This window comes from Mastigoproctus giganteus, chromosome 6 (assembly GCF_048544385.1).
Source record: "Mastigoproctus giganteus isolate SK-2022 chromosome 6, ASM4854438v1, whole genome shotgun sequence".
NCBI lineage: Eukaryota > Metazoa > Arthropoda > Arachnida > Uropygi > Thelyphonidae > Mastigoproctus > Mastigoproctus giganteus.
Genome location: NC_143580.1, coordinates 74,721,676 through 74,749,579, shown reverse-complemented (window position 1 = coordinate 74,749,579; position 27,904 = coordinate 74,721,676). Strand labels below are relative to the sequence as shown.

Below are 27,904 nucleotides of genomic sequence, written 5' to 3'. Positions count from 1 at the left end.
TTCGACTCCTACCTCGCAGAGTATATGTGGCGAAGGAAGCATCGGGACAGTAAAGATCTGACACTGGAATTTTTGAAAGCTGTTTCTGTGTTATACCAGCCCGCCATGCAGGATTGAATGAAGCATTTTCACTGATGAGGTGAGTGGTTTTCTTTGTCTTTTTAGCTTTTCTGATGACGTGCATCCCAAAATTTTATTGTTAATGCTGGTGAAATCGGATAGTAAACAGTGGTTGCACGTGGTGTTTCTTCATGGTTAATCGATGTTTGCGAAATAGTCTGTTTTGCAATTCCCGATCGAATTTTGCGTTGTGCTGTATTACCTGCGGTCGAGAAAAGGGTTAGTTTTTTAAATTGTTCAGTTTATTTGCCTTTCCTTTTAGCGAAATTTCAGTTTAAATTACCTTTTCCCCTTTCCTTTTTCATCTTCTTTTTAGCTCAATCAGACTTATTCAAATGTTGCGTGACATTTCGCGAAACCATAGAGCCGCCACATTCGTTGCTGTGCCACGTGCCATCTGCGTGTCACTTCGCATCCGCCAGGCGAGGAGAGGGGGGAACGCAGTGAGTGGGTGGAGTCACAACCCGTCAATCACTGCTTTCCCCTTTCCTCTCGTTGCCGCCATTTTTGGTGGCCGTACCCGATATTGAATCTTTACCCTTTCTTCTTATTTGGATTTTCATCTTTCATTATCAAATGAAGATGACGATTCAATCTTTCTTCTGCATCTGAACCTGATATCATTTTCCTAGAAAGAATATTATTTCAGACATCTGCTTCTAGCCGAACAAGCAACTTTTTCTGAAACTGCAGTGACTTAGATTCTTTTGTGATGGATCAGCCACCTTCATCAAAATGAAACTATTCACAGTTGAAACCTCTAAAACCAAGAAAAAACAAAATCTTCTGTCATTGATTTTCATCCGAATGAATAACAAGTACAGTAATGATAATAATTATATAAGAATATTGTCACATCTGAAAGAGTTGGAACTAATATATTTAATAGGTAGGATACAAATTATATAAATAAACAGGAGCTTTCGGGACAATGGGACCCTTCATCAGCTAACATACAAAAACATTAATAAACAAATAATTTTACGATGGAATATCAAATAATGCTGGATGTGGTCATATATTAGACAAGTGAAGTATGTGCACAAGTAATAGGTTGCTGGGTAGACTCAGACACTTGTTGCTGAGAATGTAGGGTGTGCACGTGGGGCATTTGCCAATGTTTGACACATTGCAAGACAACTGCCTCCATAATTGGGTGCATGTGCACACCTCTGTTGCGATTGAAGACACTGTGGCAACTGGTTATATGCAGTGCTTCAAGCTAAGGTCGTTGATGGTAGTTATGTGACTGGTCAACAATCTCGACATCTCGTCGGGGGTTGAGATTGTGTCACTCACACCAATAGTGTTCCACAATTGCGGATTGCCCAGAGTCAACAGATTGGAGGACCCTCTCATATTCAGAGATGTGACTTGGAGCCTTCTAGCAGTTTCCCCAATGTAACAACTACCGCAATCAGGGCAAGTAATACGGTATACAAAACTGCTGTGTAAAAAGGAGGGGATAGTTGTTTTCACTCTCAAGATAAGCGATCAAAGTTTTCTGCCTTGAAGTTGTAAACATTTTATATGATAGGCACGCAGAATTCTGAAAATGCAGTCTGAAACAACTCGATAATAAGGGATGTAGGCAATAGAAATGGTTTCATTAACCCGGGTTAGATTGGGGTGCACAGCAAGGTCACGAGCTTGTAAGTCGCACTTGTCTAGGATATGAGCGGGGTAGTCACAACTTGAGGGTCAGTTCTTATTTTTAAAATATCCATCTGCCTGTCATCCACAGAGCTAGAGTGGATCCAGGCATGAGTGAGTAGGGTGTGTGCAGTACTAAGTAAATGGCTGGGAGCATGTGCTGACCTGTAGTTTGTAAACTGGCCAGTATACATGGGTTTTTTATTGACTGAAGTATTTTTTACTTTAATGATCAGCCCTGCCTATAGTACCCACATTTCTTGTGTATTCACAAATAGTGACTGGCTTTTCAGTTTGAAAGTTTTTTACTCCTTTTATTTTTCATGTTATTACTTCAGTTTCGATATTGTGTAAAGCATAAGTATGGTTCTTTTGTCCTTACATGCTAACTTGAACTTATCCTCTTTTTCCATAACAGTGCCTATTAGGTATGTTTATTTTATGAAGTTCTTCTGCTAGTTGATTACCAGTGTAAAATCAGTCAGTGGATAAATGAAATTTGCTGCCCTCAATACTGTGAATCAACTTTTGGATGTAATGAAGCATAATCCCTGAAGTAAAAGTCATGTCTGATCTTATCAAGCTGTCATTAGTAGACATTCCAAAATATGGCACAGGAGCTGATACATATCCAGTTTCTGAGTCAGCTAAAACAAATATATAAAGGCTCCATTTTATTGGCTTCTGAGAATTATAATGTTTGAGTGAAATTCTACCCATGAAACCAATAGTAGTTTCATCTAATATGGTATTTCTTCCTGGAACAAAATATTCCCAATGTTTTCCATCAGGATGGCCTACAGTATTTTTTCCTTTAGGGCCCCTACTTTGTATTCCTTCTGTTTGCTCTTTTGTTGATGGGCAGAGAGGCAACATTCAAAATATCTGCAGAAATAGCTTCCTACTAAATACATTCTTGAAAAATTGTTTTTACTGAACTTGAACAGTTTTATACTGAACTTAATGTTCAGTATAAAACATCTGAAAAAGATTCAAGTTCATTTTTTGAAAATGAACGTGCTTTACCCTTGCTTAACTTGTTAAGTATAACAGAAATCCACAGTTTGGAAACAGTAAAGGGAAAACGTATGAATGAAACATCATTTACCTTGCTTGCTCTCCAATTTCATGCATAATCCAAGTTGTCATCAGTTTCTTCATCATTGTATCCAAAAACATTGTTTGGATCAAAAATAACATTATTGTCACTATCTGACAAAACTAATTCAAATTCTGAATCAGAAATTTGCAACTTTTGAACTGAAGAAAAACAATGCCACCTGCTGTTAACAGTTGAATATAAACATCAGTAAACATTGAGTTAGTTTTTTAGATTGTATAATATGATGTTTGACAGAGTAATCTGGCAAGAACCATTCCCGTTGCTTGAGAAAATCAGATGCAAGAAGAAGATTATACTTATATAGAAGACAAAATGTGGTGATAAGAGTGAGGGGAGAACTGACAGAAAAAGCGATAGTTAAATTAAATGGACTGAAAAAGTGTCAAATGTAGAAGTTCTTCAGTCATGCCTAAATAAACTTCCTTCAGTTAGACGTGCTGAGATTCCCATTCCCATAGGAAAGTAAAAAGTCTGCTCAAAAACCTTGTCTTGAAATTGAAAAAATTTGCTTGATCTAAAATTTTGACATTCTAATAACTTCTCCTGGCAATAATTTTGTTTTCTTTTAGAGTACCTAATTCTAATAACTCTAATTTAAACGAATAGATTTATTGTCTATATTGGTTTCTAACAAAACAATGTCTAATGATGGTGGAATGCCTATGACCCTGATTCCATCTCAGATAAGTTTTGAATTGGGTTTTTTTTAATGTATTTTTCACTTGAAAGTTGAAATAATTTCCACAATGAATTTTGAAATAGGTGCAAATGGTAAACTTTTGAATGATATTGCACGTCTCAGTGGATAACCTGTTTATATAAATCCAATGTATAAGGCATAACATTATTTTTTTTGTATATACTTTGAGGGCTCTTAAATCTTTCTCTTCTTAGCATTAGCAAAGGCACATGATGCAAGAAAGCAAGCTTCTATAGCATCAGCCAAAAAAAAAAAAGAAAAAAAAAACCCCTTATTTCACCCATCCATTTGCTCCAAATGTTTGTCAAGTTCTGCCTTGAATCTATTTATGCTATCAACTTCTACAATGACAGATGGAAGTTTGTTCCAGTAATCAACCACCCGCTGGCTAAAGGCAAACTTCCACATATCTATCCTACAACCATCTTTTCTCAATTTGAATTTATGCCCTCGCAGGCAATTATTCTGAGCAAGAGGAAGAATCCTGTCAGCATTGAGCATGCTCAAACCATTCAAAGTTTTATACACCTCAATCAGATCACCTCGCAGGTGCCTAGTCTTCAGACACTGTAATTTGCAAAAGTTAAGCCTTTCTTCGTAAGAGCAACCCTTTGTTCCATTCATTGATCTTTGTTGCCCTTCTCTATACTCGTTCCAACAGCTCTACATCCTTCTTGAAATGAGGCCTCCAGACCTGTGTACAGTACTCAAGGTGTGGCCTGACCATTGCCTTATACAATGGGAGCAATCACCTCCTTATCCCTGCTAGAAAAATTCCTGTATATCATTGACAAGACACCATGAGCTATTCTTGCAGACCATCTACACTGTTCAGAAAACTTCATATCTACCTGCACAATTACCCCCAGGTCCATTTCATTCTTTACCACTGTCACTGTAATACCACACAGTTGATATGTTATTCTGGAGTTACTGCTTCCCATATGTAGTACTTTACATTTGTCAATGTTAAATGTCATTTGCCACCTCTCAGCCCATCTGCTCAACTTTTCTAGATCCTGTTGCAGTAGCATACTGTCATTAACAACCCTGCCAACTTTGTATCGTTTGCAAACTTGAACATTAAGCCTGATATACCATCATCAATATCATTTATAAATACAGAAAACAACAATGGACCCAACACTGAACCCTGAGAGACTCCACTAATAACATTAGTCCACGAAGAGCAGTGTCCATTTATTTCCACTCCCACTCATCCATCCCTTTATCCATAGCAGCAATTTGCCTCCAATGCCACACTGCTCCAATTTGTGCAGAAGACTTCCATGTACAACAGTATCAAAGGCCTTTCTAAGATCCAAATATATGATATTTTATTGTCAGATTTTAAAGGGGGTAAAGAAAATATTATTATTCATGTGGGGACAAATGATATTAAACGTACACGATCTGACGATTTGTTGGAAAAATACAGGACCATGCTGAGGAAATGTCGCGAGCTAGGCCATAATGTCTATGTGTCTGCAATTCTGCCCAGACACGATAGGAGGGATTACATGTTAAGAGCCTTGTGGATTAACTCAAGACTTGAAGGAATCTGCAAGGCTTTAGGGGGTAAATTTCTATCAGCATGCCCCACACTTGTAGGTAGAAGGAATTTGTTTTGTAGAGACGGGATACACTTAAACAAAGGTGGTGCAAAGGTTTTTGCCAGTATTATTGAGGATACCTTAAAGGTTCAGGGAAACTGCTAGTTAGGGGGGGTATGTGGGTAATACCGACACGCGTTTATCTGATAATATTGGTCAATGTAACTCTTGCACATACCTTAAGAGTTCTTATCTGTTACTCCAACTGGACGTATTATCTAGATGTTCTGGGGGCAAAGACGTTTCACGTGAGCGGGTAGCTAATATCAGGGAAGAGAGCCTAAAAAACTTCAAGGCTTGTGTTAGGGTTGTTAAATATACAAGAACAGTAAATCTTAATTGTTTATACAGTAATGTTAGAAGTGTCGTCAATAAAATGAGCGAATTCGAACTGCTGGTTAAAACAAGTAACGCAGACATAATAGGGCTTACAGAGACGTGGTGCCACCCAGAAATTGGGGATGATGAGTTTCAGTACGGCTTGTATAATGTATTTAGGAAGGATGGGTTAGATAGAAGGGGTGGTGGGGTAATGCTTCTTATCAGAAGCAGCCTGAGTGCGACGATAGCTTTCCCGGATTCAGACATTTCACATGCTAGTATAGAGTCTGTATGGTGTGAGATAGTTGGAAACAAAGGTATAATGCGAGTAGGAGTAATCTACAGACCAGGTGATTGTGAAGATTATGACAAAAGCCTCTACATGCAAATGGAATGGGCAAGTAAGCGTCAATGCCTTATTATGGGTGATTTCAATTTGCCTTTAATTGATTGGAGTAAATGGGAAGGAAACTCGACATGGGGAACAAAATTTTTAAATCAACTAGATGACTGTTATTTGTATCAACATGTCAGGGAAAGTACTAGAGAAAAGAATATCCTAGACCTCATCATCACACATGAATCAGATGACATGACAGGGCTGACAGTAGAGGAACCAGTAGCAGGAAGTGATCACGGAGTTCTACGGTGGATGATGAAGAGAGAGGTAGCAGAAGTAAAAGGCAAAGGAATGGATTTTAATTTCAGAAAAGGAAATTACGAAGCCTTAAGGTACTACATGGCCTCTATTAACTGGGTAGATATCGCGCAGAGAATGAATACAATTGAACTGTGGTACGCTTTTAAAACATTAATCACAGATGCCTTGAATGCGTATATACCATTAAAAAAATACTCCACGAGAAGGGTTCCAAGTTGGATGAATAGTGAAGTTGCCGCATTACTTGAGCAGAAAAGGGTGGCATGGAAAGGTTACAGAGCAATAAAAAGTACTGAAGCCTATAACAGCTACAAGGTGATGTGTAATAGAGCCACAGAAAAGGTTCGACAGGCAAAGGCAGTTTATGAGAAATCACTAGCAAACAGAGCAAAGAGGGGGGATAAAGAATTCTTCACATATATAAATGCCAAGAAGAGCAGGACAAACCAGATCGGACCTTTACGCAAGGGAAAGGGGATAGTAATAAATACACCAGCTGCCATTGCAGATGAACTCAACAGTTATTTTGCATCGATATTTACAAATGAAAAGCCTTTTGTGGCAATGGGAAATTGTGGGTGCGAAGTTAAAAAATATGTAATTAATGATATTGAAATTTCGCAAGATTATTTAATGAAAAAACTTTCGGGCCTACAGACCAGTAAGGCTCCTGGAGTTGATGGAATATACCCTATAATCTTAAGAGAGGCGGCAAGCGAGTGCATTGAACCATTGAGGCTAATTATGCGAGCATCACTAGATTCTGGGGAGATTCCCTTGGATTGGAAAAGTGCAAATGTATCTCCCATACATAAGGGTGGCTCTAAAAGTGAAGTTGGAAATTATCGACCTGTCAGTGTGACTTCAGTAGTAGGGAAAATCATGGAGGCAATGATCAAGGGTGGAATTCAGGATCATTCGGATCGAATTGAAATTCTCAAGGATACTCAGCATGGTTTTGTAAAGGGAAAATCATATTTAACAAATCTGGTTCGCTATTTCGAAAGGGTCACTCACGAGCTGGATTTAGGGAATAATTTCGACATTGTTTATTTAGATTTCAGCAAAGCTTTTGACTCAGTCCCTCATGAGCGGTTGCTTTATAAGCTGGAACAGGTTGGAATCACTGGGAAAATCCTTAGATGGATAGAAGGATGGCTTCAGGGCAGGAGGCAGAGGGTTGTGATAAATGGCTATTCCTCAGATTGAGTTGTAAGAAGTGGGGTTCCCCAAGGATCAGTATTAGGACCACTGTTGTTTTTAATTTTCATAAACGACATTGATGAAGGGATAGAGGGCGTGATGTCTAAATTTGCAGATGATGTTAAAATTGGTAGAGTAGTTAATGATCACTGTCAAGCTGAGCTTCTTCAGAGAGACCTAGATAGACTTCAAGAATGGTCAGAAAAATGGCAGCTGTGCTTTAATCCAACAAAGTGTAAGGTATTACACCTGGGAAACAGTAATCCCAAAAAAACTTATTCACTTGATGGAGTTCAACTAAACCCAGTACTGGAGGAAAGGGACTTGGATGTTACGATACGGTCAGACATGAAATTCTCTGAGCATTGTAAATAGGTTGTAAGGAAGGCCCATGTCCTATCAATGATCTATTGAACTTTTGCAAGTAGAGATAGGGACGTGATAAACCCATTATATAAGGCTTATGTTAGACCACACTTGGAATACTGTGTTCAAGTATGGAGGCCGCACCTGAAGAAAGACATCGAGCTTCTTGAAAGGGTGCAAAGAAGGGTAACTCGCCTGGTGAGATCGGCAAAAGGGCGTCCTTATGAAGAAAGACTTCGAATATGTGGGTTGCAGAGTTTGGAAACTAGACACCTTAGAGGAGATTTATTTGAGGTGTTTAAGGCTCTGAGAGGCATCAGTAAAATGAATGAGGACAAAATTTTCAAGATTATAAATGATGCTAGAACTAGGGGACATAAATTAAAATTATGGGAGGAAATGTTTAGATTGGACTGCAGGAAGTTTTATTTTAGCCAGCGAGTTATAAATTACTGGAATAAGTTGCCTTCATGGGTGGTAGAGGCCGACAGTTTGGGGAAATTCAAAGGTCATCTGGATAGTACTTTCGGGTAAGGGAAGCCCATAGGATGATAGGTTTAATTTCCTTTTTATTTATTTATTTATTTATATATATATTTTTTTATTAATTATTATTATTTAGTTATTTATTTTATTTATTTATTTTTTTTTTTTTTTGTTTTTATCGTTTTGTTCGGATTTTTTTTTTTTTTTGGCTGGTGCAGCATAAGCCATAGGCTTACTTGCACCATGCGGCCGTTACTAATACTAATATCAAAATTATTCTTTGCATCCAGTTCCTTTGTGACTACATCATAGTATCCAATCAAATTGGTCAGACAAGACTTCCCCTTAACAAACCCATGCTGTGTCCGAGCTATAACGGAAGTCTTGTCTAGATGATCCTGCAATGCTTCTTTAACCAGTGCCTCCATTAATTTTCCTGGAACAGAAGTTAAACTAACAGGTCTGTAATTACCTGTGTCTTCCTTTGATCCTCCTTTGTGGATTGGGGTCACATTTGCACATCTCCAGTCCATGGGAACCTCCCCTGAATCCAAGGAAGCTCTTATAATTATGGCTAAGGGTTTGCTTAGTTCCTTTGCCACCTCCTTTAATATATAACTGAATAGATTCCATCCACCTCAGGTGCCTTTCTTATGTTTATCTTCAACAATTTCTCCTCCACTTTACTCTCAGTTATTACAAGATTATCTAGCTTATAGCCAGAGTTGAATACACCTCTGGCATTCCTCTCCCTGAATAACCCATCAAGTGTGAATGTAGATGCAAAATATTCATTTAGTTTGTTAGCTACCTGAGCAGGATCATCAACAGTTGAACCATCGATATCAAGTGGACCAATCTGATTCATCACCTTCCTTCTTGAGTTTACATAAGTAAAGAACCCTTTGCTGTTTTTCTTTGCATCCTTTGCAAAAGATCTCTCGTAATCTGCTTTTGCCTGCCTAATCTCCTTTGTGACTTGGTTACAGACCAGCTTTTATATATCATAGGCTTCTGTGTCACTTGTTATTTTATATGTATCCCAAATGCATTTTTCTTCTCTGTCACATGTCTAATTAGTTCATGTGACATCCATTTAGGCCTAACCCAGAGCAGTATTTCTGAGTTGGAACAAAAAGCCTAGTAGCTTCCAAGATTAATTCTTTGAATGCTTCCCATTTTGAATTGTCTATTGGTAACATCATCAGTTGATCCCACCATATAGAATTTAAATACTGTCTCAGACCACCATAGTCACCTTTATGAAAGAAAAAACCCTTCCCTTTACCCTTGATGTTAGTTACCTCTGAGTAAATTCTACTTTAGCACACTGTGATCACTGCTACCTAGGGGTTCCTTTATCTGCAGATTCTTAATGCATGAAGAATCACTACTGATAATCATATCAAGAATATTACTCCCTCTAGTTGCCTCCCGAACATGCTGCTATAGAAAACAATCATCCAATAAGTCCATAAAAGCCTTGCTAGTGTGTGAGTGACCAACCCACAAATTCCAGTTAATCTCTTAGAAATTAAAATCCCCCATTATAAGACACTCTAATTTACTGGTGCACTCTATTTCTCTGCACAATTGCTCATTATACTCATCAGATTCATTAGGCCTATAACATACACCTACTCACATTTTTCTTTTCCCAGTGCTTATGTCACACCAAACAGACTCAACATTACATTGTCCACCAACATCAACTGGATGCACTTCCTTAGATTTTGTGTTTCTTAACTAACAGCATAACCCCTTCCTGTCCTGTCTATCCTTTTTGTACACATTCCAAATTCCAATTCTGCACTGCTTATGTCTGTTTGACACCACATCTCTGATATCCCAACATCTGCCTTGGATGTCTTGACTAGCACTTCAAGCTCATCAAATTTATTAACTATACTTCTAGCATTGGTGTACATGCAAGTATACATGCACCTGTTTCTGCTCTTAGTTACTTTAACACAGCTCATGTATTTACTTGTTCCACTATGACTCCCAGCAGTCCTGCAAATCCTCATTGCCTTGCTTTCCAGGCTGCTGCTCAATTGCATTTCATTAGAAGCAGTGCAAGAATCATTTTCACCTCTGCCAGCGGCTACTGTTAATCTATTAGTCCGTTTATCCCCCCCCCCTAAGCTGGCAGTTTTCCGATCCACCTAACTCCGCCTCAATAGCATCAGCAAATATTCTTGCACCCTTTCTATTTAAGTGCATCCCATCCCTCTAGAAGCAGTGTCTTCTGTTGTCAAGCACAGACCAGGCTGAGAAAAATTCTACCCCTTGAGCCTTGAACAATCTCTCCTGGGCCAAATTGATCGAAAAAGCTCTCATCATATACTCCCTCCTATCTTGTCTGGGCAGAATTGTAGACACTTTCTTTGTTGAAGTCTGCTATCTGTCTATACTTTTTACTATGTTTATAGGAAACATTTATTTTCTATAATTTATTTTCAGTGGTGAAGAACTTTACTTAAGTTACTGCAGTAATCCTCTTTATCTAGTATTAATGTTGTATGCTTGTTACCTGCTTCTTGTAAAGCCCAAAAATAATATCATTATCAACTTTGGGATTTTGAATAACACTTATTTCCCATTTGCTGATGTTGCATTTGTTTATAATTTTAGTATTAATGATATTTGTTTGATGAGAAAGTGATATCTTTCTGGATGGTTCTCCAATTTAGCTTGTAATTTAACTAATTACAAGCTAAATTGGAGAACCTCCTTATGCCTCATTAATCAGATGTTGTTTTGGCCTAATATTAAACTTTTAATTCCTTTTCTAAAAAATGTATGTGGCTTAAATCAGTAATATTTGATAACAGGTTGACAACAGTATTTGGCTTTTCCCCAAATGCTCTTTTTATTTTGAATCTATTCTTTTAGGTCCTTCCCATAAAGTTTGCCATTTTTATTCACATTTTCTTTCCATTGCATTTTGTAATGCTAAAATTTGTTCCACTACTCTATTAGTAGCAAAATGCCACTCACTGGCTTCCATACTGCTTCTTAATATAAACTTTAAATTATGTAAATCATTATGTAATTTACTTTTCTTAACCCTTAACCAGGTGTATGAATTTTTGTCTTTTTTTCTGAAGGATCACATGTATACTTGGAAAAAGCTACCATGTTGATATAACCTTAAAAACCAGCAAGAAATAATTCAAAATTGTTCACTTTGTTGCCACTTTTATTTTCAATTTGTTATGAACACAACTGAAAAATTCACCTTTTTGTATTTTTAAACATATATTTTGAAATATTTTTAACTCCCCCCCCCCCCCCACAATACTTTAGACATTCACTTTTTACATTTTTTTATTATCTCCCTTATTTGGGTGAGCCATAGCCAAATCAAAAAAATTTTCATCTTCAAGAGTTGGATGCCAGCCAGACTTCCATAGCAGAAAACCACAGAGTATAATGATTGGAGTTGTTGCCACAAAATGTAAAGTGTTTGCACTTCAATAACTGTATGCAAGAGATGATGCTAATTTAAAATTTTTGATTTTCAGCATGTGCATAATAATTATCAAGAATAGGCTTAAAGTGATCCTGTATTTTTCTTATTTTTTCAATAACTAATATAGATTTATGGAGAATTTTCAATAGGGAAATCAAAGAAAACACTCTTGTTGAAAGGTTTTGTGAGTTTCAGCTGTGTGGACCAGGTTTTAAGGAATCATGTAAGGTCTCCACATATTTGGCTCCAGGTTGATGTACCATTTTTTTTAAATTCTTGCTTAATAATAGATACTCTAGCCCAGGAGTGGCCAACTTAATTTGTGATGCGATCTACTTTTTTCCTTCAAAATGTGCCGTGATCTACCATCTCAAAAATTTCATTGCACAAGGTGCACAAATCGAGGGATGACTGTATATTTAAAATTCGTCGTGATTGACCAAAATTAAATCTGTGATCGACTTGTTGGCCAACCCTGCTCTAGCCAATTTAATGATGTGGGTATATTTAAAAACTCCATTTTAATAATACTCTGTTGTATTGCTTCATGTCAGAAAGATCTGTTGCATTTACTATGCATACTGGCATAGTAAAAGCAAATTAGGTTGGATAGATAGCAGTTAAAATTATCAAAAATTAAGCATTCTGTAAATGAAAATATTCTTTTTTTGTTGAAATCTCAAACTGTGTATATATTCAATTCTACAAAATATGGTAGAAATCGTATTTCATTTATAAAGCTTACTTCTTCCAAAAACACTATAATTTAATGGGAAGTCATTACTTAAAATACATACATACGTTGATATATTTAACAAAGTTGCCCATATAGATGTGTGCATGCTATCAATGGATTGTCAAATTTACAAAAACACACACACACACACACACACACACACACACACACATACAAGAAACCGGACTGATTTCTGGCATCTTTCAACCTCCTTAGCTAGTGCATAAGACTACAATAATCTTCTTTATAATCCTGACGATGCGGCCGCCGTAGCCACGTTGTTAAGCGTGCGGGTGCATAAGTACACGTACCTTGATTGACTGGGATTCAATCCTGTGACTGCTAAATATGATGCTGTTTCTTGTATTCTGTCTATCCTGTGAACTCCTCTGACCCTTTGGGGGGGGGGAGAGAGAGAGAGAGAGAGAGAGAGAGAGAGAGAGAGAGAGAGAGAGAGAGAGAGAGAGAGAGAGAGAGAGCGAGAGAGAGAGAGAGAATAAAAGCCCCAACTTATGATAAATCGCATTGTTTAAGTCTGGGAAATTTAACTTGTGATAGTTGCAAAATATGGGGCAGTCCTTTTGGAAATTTTGTGATTAAAATGTGTCCTGAGTTTCTCTTGCCTGTGACATGTTCAGTGCAATTGCAGGTTACCATGCAATCTACCATAGGTACAGTCTCTCTTGTTCTTTCTCTTTACTTAGTTTTATATATTAGCTGGGGATGAAATCTAATTGGACTGGTTTTTGGAACCATTGGTAGAGTGCAATCTTTTTTGGAGATTTTTTTAAATGAATGTCATTTAACCCTTTCATGAGTGAGTTTGCTGAAGGGGTATGGGATTGCCATAGCTAGTTTTCTGAATGGAATAACACATTAACTCTGTGGAATAAATTTTTTTAATAAATTTTTTTAATAAAAATTTAAATTTCTCTAAAAATGAAAACCACACAAATGCTTTCAAATATAAATTCCTTCTTATTTTGATTTGGTTGCTTATCATTAAAATAAAATTATTGTCAGAAATGAAAGCAGAATTTAAAAAAAAAATTTTATCTTAAAAAACATTAAAAAGATTTGTCTTAAAACATTTAAAAAAAAATTAAAAACCTTACTTTTTTTTTGAAGCACAGATATCCTCTATATCTATTTATGTATCATATTATTCAATTTATCTGTTTCTAGATCTGAATTCTTGATAAATTTGACAGTTGTAAAGCAAAAATTGGATAATGATGGGGCCAACAGGTGCAATGTCCTTCTATTTTTATGCTGCCACTTATTAAAACCATGTCTGTTATTAGCTGGAAACAAAGATAAGAGATGCAGCACATACTGGAAAAATTAAGACAATTCCTGCATAAAAGGACATGTTATTAAAATGTACTTGAAATGACCTTCAGAAACATGAATTAATGTGTTATCTTGAAAAGGTTAAGTAGTCTTCCCTATTAACACATTTGCTGTCTGTAAGCATATATGTATAAAATGGCTCTAGAAGTGATGTACTGCAATGCATATCTGCAGTCATTCTTAAGCAATCAGTCAACCTATGAGTGTCATAAATGTAAAGGCACATGAAATTAACAGCTACTTGGTACTGGCATACTGATGGAATGCTTTGCAGTAATCTTGGCTTCTGTTTATAGACTTGGCACACAGTTTTTTTTTTTGTTCCTTATGTTGATATTAGTTTATGTACATGTTATAAAATTTTAAGATTTATTCTGATTTACTGCTCAGCACAAAGTAAGCATTCACTTTTAGCAATGACTTACAAGCTTTTAATTTTCAACCATTATGTATGAATTTTCAGAATGCTGAGAATGTTGGAATGTTTTATTTTTATTTTTTTTCAATATTCCAAATTGAATGGGCTCTCTCACATTTAGGTGGCACCGAACATGGTAAATTAAGCATTTTTGGAAGAGGTAAGGTTTGCAATTGAAATAAAGTTTTTAATTATACAGTCCATTCCGGTTATTTGGGATACATCGGGACTAGTGCATTTTGGTCCGATTAAGCGGCTGCCCCAATTATTCGAGGTTTCACATAAAGAGTTAAAAATACAATGACCCCCTCCCTTTTACAATTGGTTCAGTGTACAATCAAATCATGTTACAAAGAACTCACCATAGCACCGTTCACTATACGATGTGTAGTAAGCACTGGTCATCGTGATCAAGTTTGTGAATTGAATTTTAATTCTATTAAACAGCGATTCTAATTAGAGAAAATAGGAGGAATATTATCCACAGGCTATAAAAGCAAAGATATATTAAGCACAAATTTACCCTTTATTACTTTACCAATTAAATGATACATGATAATCGGAATAATTAATACGTACTGTGATATATACATACGAACTAGTTGACATTTCTGTTCACTGACATTTGTGGGTGGGGGTTAAAATTTAAAATAGTAAAAAGATAAGCAATCAATAACAAAGAACACAGCACACACAAATTGCAAGTAACATGGTATGGGCAAATGAGAACAGAGTTACAAAGCTTTAAAAATAGGAATGAAGAGAAGATCTTAAAATTAATTTTTTTATATGATTGAAGATTTCATGGAAGTGTAAACACATTTCACCATAATAACCCACAGAATTCCAGCTGTCGGTATTATCGCAAATTCAATAAGATCGAGTTTACTATCCGTTTATGATAGATTTCACTAACAGAAAAGCCCAATAAACAGGTGACTGCTAATTGTTTTTATTGATTTATGGTTGTGACCTCCAGAATTTCGACCGAACCGCGTGGTACCGTTGGAGACAATCGTAGGGTAATCTCCAGTGCTAGGGTCTCCTGCCCCGATTAAACGGCATGCTGTCCCAATTAAGCGAAGTAAGCCCTGGCTATTTTCTCGATTGGTTTCTGTTTTTTAAGATTTGCCCCAATTAAATGGCTGCTCCGATTAACCAGTGGCCCAAATAACCGGAATCCACTGTATTTATTAATTTTGAATTTAAGCAAAGTTTGAGGTTTCACCAAAACAAAAGATATTTTTGTGTGTACAAATGTACAAGTCCTTAATGGTTAAACCAGCTAAATTACTAAACTCTTTCTGGTAAAAATCTCACTACCACCACAATTAAACTGAACTAAAACTTCAGTTAGCTGCATTTGGCTATGTCTATAAAATGCACAAAATGAAATCTATCATTTATAGAAATCTACCGAGTTTCTCAGATCTGTTTCCTGATTTCTCAGATGCCTTAAGAAATTGTTGTTCAGGAATTGGAGAGGAGGAACTGACATTAGATTGGCTAGGAATTGCAAACAGCAAACCACATTTTAGAACTGGAGAATACTATCAACTTTCTAAATGCAAAAAGTATGGTAACATGCTAACAAGTATAGAAAACTGGGAGGTGTATAGAGGAGTACACAAATAAATAATTTTGCTGAATCATATTGTTACATGTTTTTTATAGCAGAAGAGTTTTCCATGATAACAACTTGTTATGAATGAAGTATGATCACTTTTGAATAATATATCATTACAACAGTAATTATTCACTCTGAAATTTCGGACGAATAATTTCTACTTGATATACTGTAGTATAGAGGGTGTGACTTGTATATAGTAATAATATAGAGCAGTATATACTGTCCTAATAAAATGCAATATGCTGTACACTGCATACTACAGTATATAAAGTAGTAATTGACTACATATTCAAGGCATATTATATACTGTGTATCTTTTTTGTAGGTTACTTTGACTTTATTCAAGTTTTAGTCAGCACTCTTAATTCAGTATCTTGAACTTTTTTAGTCTTCTTATGGCATATAAGAAAGGAGGTAGAAATATAAAAATTATGCTTCTTACTAAAATTTTGCATATAGTTAAGTGAGCATAATAAAGTTCAGTTAAAATTAGATAATTTGTCACTATTATTTTAAACCAAGAACAGTTTTAGTTTATCTCTGCTAGATGACTTCATTTAAGATGGTGGGTCATTCCCCCATTGTACAAAAGTGGTCATATTACACCTGACAGATGTAAGATTTTATTTTTTATTTTTGAAAATAATTTTTTAATTTTATTTTGAATTCTGCTTGGAGTATACTAGTGTGTGACTTTTTATTAATGTATTGCATTAGTTATATAAAATGTTTATTTTTAATGCAAAATTTGAATTTAAAAACGTGTTTTTTTTTTTTTTACGTGTAATTTTCAGTGAATTTTAAGATTTTGAACAGAATTTTAGAATTGAAAATGGCTAAGGTGAAGAAAGCCAACACAAAAACCATGCGAAACTTTACTGGGCAAACTCATTTCCTGCTACCGCAGTTTCTCCCTACATTCTTGGTAAACAGATGGTAGTGGCAGTAGAAGTTGATAACAATGTATTGATTATTTTTTTCTCATTATTAAAAGCAGATTATTGGAGTTCACGAGTGGGCTGAAATTTACTTACTGGTATATCCTCCAGACTGCCCCAGTCTTAGGGTGCTTATTCCCCTTCCCACTGTTTTAATTCGATAGGAAAACAGTGGGAAGGGGGATAAACACCCTAAGACTGAGGCAGTCTCGAGGGTGTACCCGTAAGTAAATTTTATCTGCAAAGGCAATTACACTCATGAGCTCCAATAATCTGCTTTTAATAATGAGAAAAAACTAATCAATACATCGTTATCGACTTTTACTGCAACTACCAATAACACACACCATCTGTTTACCAAAAATGCAGGGAGAAACTACGGTAGCGGGAAACGAGTTTGCCCAGTAAGTTTCCAGAAATTTCCTGCGGTTCTCATGTTGGCTTTCTTTACCTTTGCCTTGAAAATTTTTAAATTCTGTCCAAAATTTAAAAAAGAAAAGCCCAACGACAACATTATAAATATAAAATGTGAACATTGAATTATTAGCAACTTTTGAGTTCATAAATTTATTAAAGATGCACATTTCAAGCCTGCACATATTTCTGCATATATGGGATGTTTTGTAACACGTTTCCTTTCAGGATTGGCTAAATACCTGAAAACAACAGCAACAAAAAAAAAAAAAAAAAAATATATCATATAAACTGATTCTGAATGGTTATGGAGCTACAGCTGTTTGAATTTTAAAGAAAATTACTAAGTAATTTTCAGTGGTAAAAATATTATATACTTATTAAAATGTTTATTCATACTAGGTACATTGTCACCTTTTTTTTTTTTTTTTTTTTTTACCTCTCAGTTCAAACAAATCCCGGGGGCTTTAAATTAAATTGATTTTTAATAAACATACCCAAGAGTATTTATCCAAATGTATCTTAGACCTTGGGAGGCTGTATATTTGTTCTGACAAAATATTTGAGTTATGCCTCAAAGAATTTTTGGAACTCTTCTTTTGGAATTACCTTCAGAGAAAGCATCATATTCTCTTGAATATCCTCATTGGCAGTAGTTTTAGAGCAAATTTGATTTTTGGAACCAGCCAAAATACATTTGGAGCCAAGCTAGGTTATATCAGTTTTTGTTGAAAAACTATTTCACAGAAACTTTACTTGTTTTCAAGTTTTTTTCTAGAATGATTCTTCAGCCATCATTTTGATCAGGGGTCACCAAACTTTTTTCACGACGGGCCAGATAACCAAGAGATTGATGAGTGCGGGCCGTATAATCATTTTGTTCAATATGTACAATTCAGTAAATACAACAAAAATGAAGACAACGAATATATTTATTTACCAATACACAAAATATGCAAAAATAAAGAATATATAGAAAAATAAAGATAACAAATATATTTATTTATCAAAAACTTATCAAGGAAGGCGACATTAGGAATAAGATAAGCAGAAAAGATTAATGTGATTTATGGAACTGGCATTTAGCTTTTAAAATGTTTGCTTTTGAATTGCTACACCCAACCAAGTCCGTAGCCAGGTGGGAAGGAGCAGCAGTGCGTAGCACACGCTTCTTGATTAGACCGGGGTTCGAGCCCGTCACCACCAAATATGGAGGATGTGTGGAAAGGTCAGGGAATGACCACCGCATATCCCAGAGCAATATGGCCTTAGTTGCTAATGCTCCTAAAAACCAAATAACAAACAAACAACAAACAAACCCAACCAAGAGAATTGCCTTTAAATGTTCATCACTCAGCCTTGTTCGATATGTGGACTTTACATATTTCAGTTTTGAAAATGCTTGCTCACAGACATAAGTTGTACGAACACTGATGCCATACCAGAGGCAAATTTCTTTAATTTTGAAAACTCATTATCAGATAAGCAGCGATAAAATTCTACAAGATTTCCTTCTCTGTGTTTCTCTTTCAATAGGTCATTTGCTTGTAAATCAATGATCTCTAACTATAGTTCGACTGGCACATCATCAACGTTACAATGAATTGGATTTTGAAACAAAAGAATATCACTCTCAATTCTGTCGAGGTCTGAAAATCTTTCCAAAAATGCTTTTTTAAGTCATTAATAATTTTCTTTGGAAACTCGAGATTGATATCTTCTCCGATTTCAGCAAGAAATTCTTTGAAACACTGAAAATGAGAGAAATCTCCTCTTTTTATTTGTGCTTCAAAAAGTAATAGCTTTCTTTGAAATCCTTTAATGATTTGGTAAAGGTCACAGATAAAGTTGACCTTTCCTTGAAGTTTTAAATTCAATTCATTCATATGAGATGTTATGTCAACCAAAAATGATAATTTGTATAGCCGGGTAGGATCTGATAGAAGTGTATCAGCTCTATCCTTTTCGGTGAGGAAAATATCTATTTCTTTTCGTAGCTTATAAAAAAGAAACAGGACTTTACCGCAACTAAGCCACCTCACTGCTGTGTGATAAGGTAAGTCACAAAATTCAGAGTCAATTTCCTCAAGAAAAGCTTGGAACTGGCAGTGATTAAGTGCATGGCCCCGAATAAAGTTCACCGCAGAGAGGACTGGTTTCAGTACATAAGAAATATCTAAGTCTTTGCCACATAGTGCTTGTTGATATATAATGCAGTGTATAAACAAAGCACCTGGAAGTTGAAGATCTTCTAATTTAGTTCTAATCTTCCCTACAAGACCCTTCCTAACTCTAGCCATGTTTTTAACTCCATCAACTGTGACACATCGAAGCTGATTCCACTGAAGGTTATAGCTTTGCAAAGTTTTCTGCACTTCCACGAAAATATCTTCTCCAGTTGTTGTTCCGTGCATGCTGCAAATGGATGCCAACTCTTCTGTGACCTGAAAGTCCAAGTTAACACCACGAATGAATATGAGAAGTTGTGACGTGCTCGAGAGATCAGTAGACTCATCCAGTGCTAGAGAATACCACAAGAATTGTCTAGCTTTTTCGCGTATCTGCAGTACTATATTTTCTCCAAGTTCTTCTGTTCTCCGCACAACTGAACTTGCTCAAAGGCTAACACTTCTAAATAAATTGGCTTTTTCAGGACACAAGTCATTTGCCGCTTCCATCATACGCTCTTTGATGAAGCTGCCATCAGTGAACGGTTTTCTTCACTCTGCCATCTTATTTACTATTTTGTAGCTTACACGGGTTGCAGATTCATTTTCAGTAAATATTTTCGTGAACACATGCCTTTGTGATGCCAAACTATGTTTTATGAATTTAAATTTTTCAGTACGTAACTTTCCAGAAAACTTCAAAAATGTTGAAAGATGTTTTGTTTCATAATGACGCTGAAGATTGTACTCTTTTAAAACGGCAACACTCGTTGCATATCAGGCACATAGCCCTTTGGTTACTTGCTTCCACAAAGAAGTACTTTTTTTCCCATTCTTCATTGAAAAGGCGACACTCAGCATCTACTTTTCTTTTCTTAGTAGCCATAACTATGGGAGAACAGAGAAGAAAAATATCTAGAAAGGAGAAACAATTTCTTACTTACATATTACTATATAATTACTATTTGTATATAATATTTTACAAGAATTTACCTTATTTTTACTTACACTTATTTTAATTTCTTTTAACAGAAGTTTATCTTATCTTCACAGAAAATATTCCAAATATATGCAGCCGAACGTTGCACTGCACTCTAACTTTTGACAGTGCTAACATCTATCCCCTGCTGCACCCTAGTGATCATATCCCATAACCATGATCGACGGAGATGGGCTGTAGATACGGCTACATTAACGAATGGCGGGTGTTCCTGACAAAGCACCCTTTTGTGATGTCACGTGCGGCGCCGCTCGCCATTGCCAAGGTATAAGCCCCGCTCACAAGCTGTCATTGAAACAGTAGTATTTTGTTGATTCACTCTTTATTATATTTTCATATAAATAATTAGAAATTTTGTTCATTTGTAGCACAGTGCGGGGCGGGCTGGATGAACAGACTACCCGGGCTGGATCTGGCCCGCGGGCCGTAGTTTGGTGACCCCCTGATTTTGATGGTTCTGCCCTACCTTTTGCATGAATCAGAAACTCTTGCTCTTGTTATTACTTCATTCCCATAAACTCCTTTAATCTGCCAGTTGTCTTACTTGCAGATTTGTTTCACTTTGTACAAAATCTGATGCTAATTTCTTGCTCTAAATAACAGTGTCACTTATTTTTTCCAAAAAACATGTACTTTGTTTCATAAAACTGCTAACACATGAGTGACAAGCTGACTTTGATGGTACTATTGCTTCAAGGTTAATACATATCAGCATATCCTTGCTGTGATTACTCCTGCTCTGCTTCTACAACCTGCATGCAATAATTACTGAAATAATTAGCAATTTCACTGTCACTGCTGCTATATACCAATTATACAAGTTAGTGCTCTCTGTATAATCATTGTTTAATGGCATGGGCAATTCTGATGAGGTCAGGAGTTTTTTGTTTTTTTCCCCCGGCTACTAGATAAAAGCATAGAAAAGAAATTTGTCACTTGCAGCTAATTTTGACAACTCTTTTTTTTGATAAAATTTATTATGTTTATAAGAAAAATGGATGCTTTAAACTGTCAACATCAAAATCTAACTGATGTGTGAGAAAAACAAAACTTAGAGGGAGAACTTGGAAGACTTTTATATATCAGAATAACAACAATAATATATCCTCTTTGCTTCAACGTTTCAAAGCATGTCTAGTCATTGCGAAAACTGCTAAATTAGTAATGTCAGTTTATTGTTACTAATCCACCAATTCTGTAAAATGGTGGCCACAAGTTTCTTGATACCAGTTAGGATCAGAGTGAACCAAGATGGTGAGGGAAATTTTCTGGGGAGGAGAAGGGGAAGGCTTCAGCCTCCAGCCTCCTTTGATGCCTTGCTAAGGTCATTGATAGCAAGAGTATTTCAGATACCCTTGCTATTACAATATTTTTGAATAATGAATTTTAAATGCACTTCTATATAAAAGGGAAGTAGGAAAAAGAGAAAAAAAATTACAGTAATTTACATTTATGATTTATGTGTTATGCATTGTACATGTTTAGACAGCTGTAAAATGATTGGCAGTGCTTCCTGCATCCAAGATTCTATTTTTTTCACACATCAGTTGATTCACATTCAGTTCTTCTAATTTTATCCATTCAGCAATGATTTCAAGGGTGTTACACACTTTGCTGGTTATTGGTTTCCTTGGTGTTATCCATAACATCACCCTTCATTTTCAGTTTTTGTCCAGATTAGTATAATTAATGAAGAAACTATTTCTTTGTTTATCATTAAGTGATAACTTGGATTGTTACTAAAACAACTAATGTATAGTTCATGCTTTGTCTAGTTTGTACATTGCTCTTAGTGAACTTATGAAATTCTTACAAAAGAATTTCATAAGTTTGTTAAAGAGTTTAATGAACTATATAGAGAAAATTCCTGGAAAGCTGAATTGAGGGGATATAAAAATTTAAAGAACAATTGAAAGCTTGTCAAGAAAACCATGAAGTTTGATATATCTATGAAAAAACCAAGCAGACTGAGTAGATTGTCCATGCCAACCACACTGATGTGATGTGTAAAAATTCTTCTGAAAAAAATAAAATGTGTACAAATTGACTATTACTTCAGTATTTATTTTACATGAATTTTTTTTGCATTATTATCAGAGTGGTTCATATTATACTGAAGTGACATGAATGAAATTTACTTTTTTGCTTTATTCGTAAATGTTTTGTATAAGTCAGATCGTCATCTCATTGTATTTATGTTCTGTTTTCTTCTGTTTCTTAAACAAAATGTGTCAATATCTTACAATATTTACCGCGCCATCATAAGCATTAATAAGGCCTGGGCGGAAATTACTAGAAGTTGTTTAAATGGCGCATGGAAGAAAATATGCCCACGGCACATAAAAGGCTTCAAAGGATTTGAAAAAGATGAATCATACGAAGAGGTTACAGATAAGATTGTAAATGTTGCAGTGCTACTGCAGTTGGAGGTTGGTGCCAAAGATGTGGAGGAGTTAATGGAGGAAGAAGAGAAGGGATTATCTTAAGGGATTATTGACTTGCAGGCAGCAATAGTGAAAGAAGAAAATGATGACTCAAGATGAACCAAATGAGGAGCCGAAATGCTTCATCACCAGAGAGATGGCAACGGCATTTCGTGAAATTGCATCGGAAATGGCGATGTTTGAGAAGATGGATCCTGACAGCGAATGATTCTTAAAAGTTAACAGAAGGGTGAACAATATGTTCACTTGCTACAAAGAAATCTACGATGAAAAGAAAAAAGCCATCGTCCAGTCATCCATTAATAGGTTCTTTCGTAAGGCTGAGTGGCCGATCCCTTCTAAATCTCCATAGCTCTCAACCTCTGCAGCGGCATACTTATCAGTTGAAGACATCGATTCTGGCAACAATGATGCACGAGAGATAAAACTTACTGACGTTATGCTTGTCTCCTCTCTTTTTTGTAATTTTATAAATTTGAAATGTTTTTAAATTGCACGCTTTTGTAATTTTTCCTGCGCATGAGATAAAAAATGAAGTAAATACAATAAATAATTCTATTTACATGTTCGTCGAACATTTCTTTTTTGATTCAATCAATTCAGTGAGCACAGTTGTGAGTGCTTTACAAGCATGGGGAAATTCCGACTTAAGTAGTGTTCCACGGAACGCAACCCTTAAATAAGTTGGGGAGTTCCTGTATGATTGTGGTGGGGAGGGTAAATCAGTTTACTGGAAATTCTACCATACTTTTATTTTCTCTTGAGGCTGACAGCTTGGAAAAATTCAAAGGTCAGCTGGATAATTACCTACATGAGGAGGGATGCACATAATTTGACCTTTTTTTTTTTTTTTTTTTTTTAAGCAGCAAAAGCCTGTGGCTTTCTTGCACTATATGGCCAACACTAATATACTAAAGATACCAAGAATTATCTCTCGAGAGCTTGCTAAGGTCAATAACTCACAGACCCAAACAAAGATATATGCTCTCATTTTCTTACAGTACATTTCTCTCCTGTCCAAACTTTTATTAATCTGCTTATACCACCTCACGTTCTAGGTGGTAGATGACTCTCTCTCATCAAATGGTGCAATACCACCACTTTTCTTACTGGAGGCTTGAAGTGGTAGAACCCATGTTTAATCTTCAGAGCTAAGTTCCGGTCAACCCTTCCCCATCTCTTTGATTAATGCAGTATGACTAATGGCTTTTGAGGTTATGACGAACATCATGGCGAGATCCAATCTTCCTTACATTTCGAGGGTACAGCTCTAAAATGGTGTTTGCAGGCCAGCTGCTAGTTAGTACACCGGACCAAACCTATTGGTAACTCTTTAGGAGGCTTCCGGATCAGCTAGTGTATAATCTCTACCTCTACTCTGCCAAATAATGACTGGAGGGAGTCCAAGTAGTGTGTATGCAGGGGGGGGGCATTGGCGAGGCCACATTATGTCAAAGATCTGGGTATATTCTTACCATATGTACGCCATATCCAAAAATTTCATTACTTCATACAGCATGCCCCCCCCCCACACCTTTTCTTACTATTGAATACACCATGAATTGGCAAACTAATAGAGTAAGCTTATTTGCGAAAAGATCTAAACCTCCTAAACACTTACTAGTTCATTTCACAAATATACGTGGTCTCAATTCTAATCTCAATGATGTCCATTTCCACTTGCAGTTTGCCAAACACCATGTGCCTTTTCTGACAGAATCTCAATTATCGGTTGATTTAACTACTGCTCATCTCAGTTGCCCATACTATTTGCTGTATGATTCCTTTCTCTTCTAAGGTGGTACTTGTGCATATGTCTGTTCCAATATTCCCTGTCAGAGACTTGGTAATTTGGAATCTCCTCTCTTCGATCTTCTCTGGCTTAAAATCTCTCTACCTCATTGTGTAAAATTCATCTATTGCCTCTACCGTTCTCTCATCTCCACTAATCGCTTGGAGCTTTTTGACTTCCGATCTTTGCAACTTGACTTTCTCCAGTCCAACTTTTCTAACAGTGAGGTAATTTTCCTTGGTGATTTTAATGTTCACAACTCCAGCTGGCCTCCGTTTTCTAGTCACACTGACCCAGCTGGTTGAGATGCTGAGGCGTTTGGAATTTCTAATGACCTTGCACAAATTGTTCATTTACCTCCAAGAATACCAGACAATCCTAACTATACAGCCAACACGCTTGATCTTTTTCTCACAAACAGTCCTAAGTACATGGTCAAAATGAGTGGTCCTTTAGCCACCTCAGATCAAAACTTGCTGATTGTCTCTTCTCCAATGGAGCATTTATCTCAGGGCTATTCCCAACCTCGTATTGTTTGGCATTACAAGAATGCAAAATGGAATGACCTACGAGATTTCTTTTCGTTGGTCGCCCTACTGTTTCAAAACTTCTGATGTCAATGCTTGCTCAGATTGTGTCAGTGAAATTATTCTTGTAGGAATGGAATCCTTTATTCTATGCTCCACTTTAAAATCTCATCCTTTATCTAAATCTTGGTTTTCCAATAAATGTGCTAAGGCTGTTCAAGGGAAGAATGTTGCATATCATAATTGGCTTGTTTCCAATTCTTCAGTTTCATTTTCTACCTACACCAAAGCTCGAAACAATTGTAAAGCAGTTATTAATCAGTCCAAACTACATTTTGAACAGGCTAAGAGTAGAAAACTTGCTTCTTGCTCTAATGGTAGCCAAGCATTCTGATCTCTTGCCAAAGCTATTGGCTGCAACTTTTGCCCATCTCTTATCCCACCTCTGTCAAAACCAGATGGTTCTGTTGTCACTTCAGCCAAGGATAAAGCTGACCTGCTAGCATCCCATTTTTCTTCAAACTCATGTATTAATGATCTTGGTTAAACACCTCCCACCATTCCCAACACACTCCATTCAATGTCTCCTGTGGTCTTCCCTCAAAAGGATGTCAGATAGATTTTGACGAAATTTGTTGCTAAGAAAGCTCCAAGTCCTGATGGCATTTCTCCACTTGTTCTCAAAACTTGTGCTCCTGAACTTACTCCTATTCTTTGCTGCCTTTTTTCACTTTCTTATTCCAAAGGTGTTTTTCCTTCTGCTTGGAAATTTGCTTATTTCCAGCCAGTTCCTAAAGCAGGTGACAAATCGCTCCCATCCAATTATCATCCCATTGCAATTACTTCTGCTCTTTTTAAAGTAATACAGAAATCAATTAACCGCCAACTCTTAAACTATCTAGAAACCTTCTGTCTGATCAACGATCGCCAGTATGGAATCCGTCAGTGTCGATTCACTGGTGATATTCTGGTTTATGTTACCCATTTATGGATAAATTCAATGGAAAAGTTTTGGGAAACACAAGCAGTTGCTCTTGACATCTCAAAGGCTTTTGATCGTGTTTGGCATAAAGGTCTTTTAAACATGCTTCCATCTTATGGATTGCCAACTGTTTTTTGTAATTGGTTATCCAGTTTTCTCTCTGATCGTAGATGGCTCTCTGTATTCTAACTTCTCCACTAATGCTGGTGTCCCCCAAAGTTCAGTTTTTCCCCCCACTCTTTTCCTCTTTTATATTAATGAACTTCTTCCATTGACTGAAAATCCTATCCATAGTTTTGCCGATGATAGCACATTGCATTCCACTTTCCATTTTGAGAAACCTTGTCCTGCTCAATCAGCTTCAACTTCTTGAATATCCGCTACAAATTCCTTAAATGCCAATCTACAGGTAATTCTCCAGTGGGGCAAAGACAACTTAGTTGATGTCAATCCTTGTAAAACTCAGTCTTTTCTTATATCTCGCAAAAAGTGTTCTTCTGCTCCCATGCTTATCTTTGGTGACACTCTGATTTCTAGGCAAAATGATATATCGCTTTTGGGGATTACCCTGACTTCTAATCTCTTGGCATAAGCACATCACAAATATTACTTCCTCTGTATCTAAAAAACTTTTTTTCTCTTTCGCTCTCGGCTTTAGTTTTCTTCCAAACAGCTGTTCACTCTGTACAAATCACAAATCCGTCCTACCATGAAATATTGTTCCCACATATGGGGCAGTGCCCCCAAAACCTCTCTCAGGCTTCTAGATTCCATTCAGAAGAGGGCAGTTAAGTTAATTAATGACTCCTCTCTAACAGAGTCTCTCCACTCTCTGTCTCATAGACATACTGTTTCTGCTGCATGCCTTTTCTACAGATACTTCCCTGGGCACTGTTCTTCTGAATTGGCTTCCATAATTCCTGCTCTCTCTTTCAAAACAGTCTGAACACATGCTGCCACCTGTCAACATTCATTTACTGTCCAACTTCAAACTCACAAAACCAACTTTTCATCTTCCTTGTTTATTCATTCAACTGCTGTTTTCTGGAACAACCTTCCTTCATGTGTATTTCCTGAAAATTACAGTCTACAGAAGTTCAAGTCTGATGTCAACAAATATCTTCTTTCGTCGTCTTAACCTCCAACCCAAGCATGGTACCAAGTACTATAGGTTTTAATACTTCTCGTGTTTGGGGTTTTTATAAAAAGAAAAAAAAAGTGTGCAATACAGCATTATTATTGTTCATGCCAATATGTGTTTGAAAATGTATTGGCATTGTAGATTACGCTTCATAATACATTTAGCAATAAAAGTATTAAATCAAACACCATAAAAGTAACGTTAGCACAAACTAAGCCCTCAAAATATAAACCGATATGCATGTTTCTTGTTAAAAATTGTATTCCCTTGGTAATTTTTTTATTTAACTGCTTATTACTCTCTCATAATTTAAAATATAAATTACTTTAATTAGTATGGTGTACTAACTGCATTCCTGAAATCTTAAAACATTTTAAAGGCATTTTAGTTGAAATCTGTATTTATATATGCATATATTTCAGTTTTGAAAATGGGTGTCGTGAGTCAAGCCAAGGGCTCTGCTTATGTAGAAGTTGGAAAAACTAAAATTATCTGTTCTGTGTGAGTATAAAACAAATTAAATTAACAAAACTGTAGAAGTACTATATAAACTTGTTTATGATGATACAACTATTCATTTATTTTTATTTTTTTCATCATTATTATTAAAATCCAAATGTTAAATCTCAGAAATGGGTAA

General features: G+C 36.2%; 1 protein-coding gene across 1 annotated transcript in view; it reads left to right on the top strand.

The window, feature by feature from the left end:
• LOC150084412 (exosome complex component MTR3-like) overlaps positions 1 to 27,904 on the top strand; it is a 251,761-nt gene that overhangs the window by 43,871 nt on the left and 179,986 nt on the right. The window contains exon 4 of the mRNA XM_090376220.1: positions 27,687 to 27,765. Within this exon, the coding sequence (XP_090232346.1) occupies positions 27,687 to 27,765 (79 nt within the window). The remainder of the gene's footprint in view (positions 1 to 27,686; positions 27,766 to 27,904) is intronic.